The sequence below is a fragment of the Sinocyclocheilus anshuiensis genome, unplaced genomic scaffold (genome assembly GCF_001515605.1).
Source record: "Sinocyclocheilus anshuiensis isolate Anshui unplaced genomic scaffold, SAMN03320099.WGS_v1.1 C32902000, whole genome shotgun sequence".
NCBI classification, from domain to species: domain Eukaryota; kingdom Metazoa; phylum Chordata; class Actinopteri; order Cypriniformes; family Cyprinidae; genus Sinocyclocheilus; species Sinocyclocheilus anshuiensis.
Window position 1 is genome coordinate 1 of NW_015620825.1, and position 1,713 is coordinate 1,713.

Consider the following 1,713-nt stretch of genomic DNA (forward strand, 5'->3'; position numbering starts at 1 on the left):
GTGTGTGTGTGTGTGAGAAAGTGTGTGTGTGTTGTAAGCACGATGGACAGCAGGATAAGCATCATGTTTTACTTCATCTCTCGCACTCATCTGGTCTCCTAAAATGCCAAAAACATATTACATTTCATTGATTTCACATGACTGAAACAGCTGCACTAATGAATAATAATAATAATACACTTACATCTTTATGCTTTTGGATCTGTATGAGCTGAGCTGTTAGAGCCATCATCAGAGGCTACAACAGAAAACAAATTACAACAATTACAATCATCATGACAATATAGCTACATCACACAATTTCTTATTTATTGATTCTATTTAAAGAAAAATATTATAGAACTACACATATTTTGACTTACTCTTTGATTTTATATTACCAAAATTTTAGAAATATAAACATATTACTATTAACCACATCATGAAGGGCAGAGCCCATCTGTTATTAATAAATATCAAACAGAGATGAAGAAAAACTTACCATTGACAGGTTTGAAGCCTGAAAAACAGAAAACCACAAAGATGAAATATTAGCACACAAATGTGTAAAACATACAGTGTAGTCAATAGTGATAATAATAATAATAATAATAATATCTAAATCTCACTCACCTTTCTTTTTCTGATAGACCTTATACCCAGCAACAGCAATGATAACCAACAGGAGGACAGCAGCAACAACACCAACAATGATGCCGATGGGGACAGCATCTGGAGAATCAGATCAAGTGAAAACATCAGCTTATTAAAGATTCTGACAATCTTAGAAACTGGGACAGATTTCAAATTTCATGAGATACAAAAACAACATATGACTGTGACATCTGCAGTACAGTAGTACAGTCTAATCAGAGACTGGCAATAGCAAATGATTTCCATTAACATTTTTTAGTTCCATGGTGTACTCATCAAGACATCACTCTTAACATATGAATTCGGATCTTACCGTCTGTCAGGATCTCTCTGATGGTTTCGCCCTGATGCTCCACCACACAGCTGTACTGGTTGTTCTTCCGCTCATCAGGTGTAACTGTGATGGTGCTTGTCTTCTGAAAGGTCCCGTCTTCATTGGGAAGAAGTTGTCCAAGATCCACATCCTCGTCATGATCTTGTCCATTTTTCTGCCAGGAGATTGTTACTTCTTTGGGGTAAAAACCCGTAGCTTGACACGTGACTGGAGACGAGGAAGACTTCTGCAGCAGAAACACCTGAGGAGAGACTGAAGAGAGAGAGAGATTAAGATAAACAAAAAGATAAAGTGAAATTGAAACAGAAAATCAGACATAGTCTGCAACATTCAAATAAAACAAAGCAAATCTATAAGGTTGCTATATATTTCTTCTCATGATCTGTTGTTGTAGTCCTGAGATCTCATCAAGAGCTTTATCAGCCAAATAATCTGTTATTAATCACACTGACGGCTCAATCAGATTGAAAAGCTTTCACGTAAACATCTCAATCCATCTGACTGAGCTTGATCTGAATGAAATTTCAATCAGAATAAAGGGGTGGTAGACCTAAAATAATCTGATCAATAGAAAAATACTTAAGCATCTTCTCATATTCAAATAAACCTCGTGCACATGCAGAACATATGTCTATCAGAGCCCTTTTATAGATTGATTTACAGATGTATTACTTCTTATGAATGTGCAAGTTTATTTATGTCTTACAAACTGGTCAGTGAAGGAGACTGAGTATTTAATAAATATT

General features: G+C 35.4%; 1 protein-coding gene across 1 annotated transcript; it reads right to left on the reverse strand.

Annotated features, from left to right (window-relative positions):
• Window positions 1-71: 71 nt before the first annotated feature.
• On the reverse strand, window positions 72-1,256 carry LOC107683083 (BOLA class I histocompatibility antigen, alpha chain BL3-7-like; the record flags this gene model as incomplete). Its single annotated transcript, XM_016479170.1, has 5 exons — window positions 72-98; window positions 185-238; window positions 482-499; window positions 613-711; window positions 947-1,256. Coding segments are annotated over 4 exons (477 nt in total), but the record flags the coding sequence as incomplete, so codon positions are not given.
• Between the last annotated feature and the right edge of the window lie 457 nt (window positions 1,257-1,713).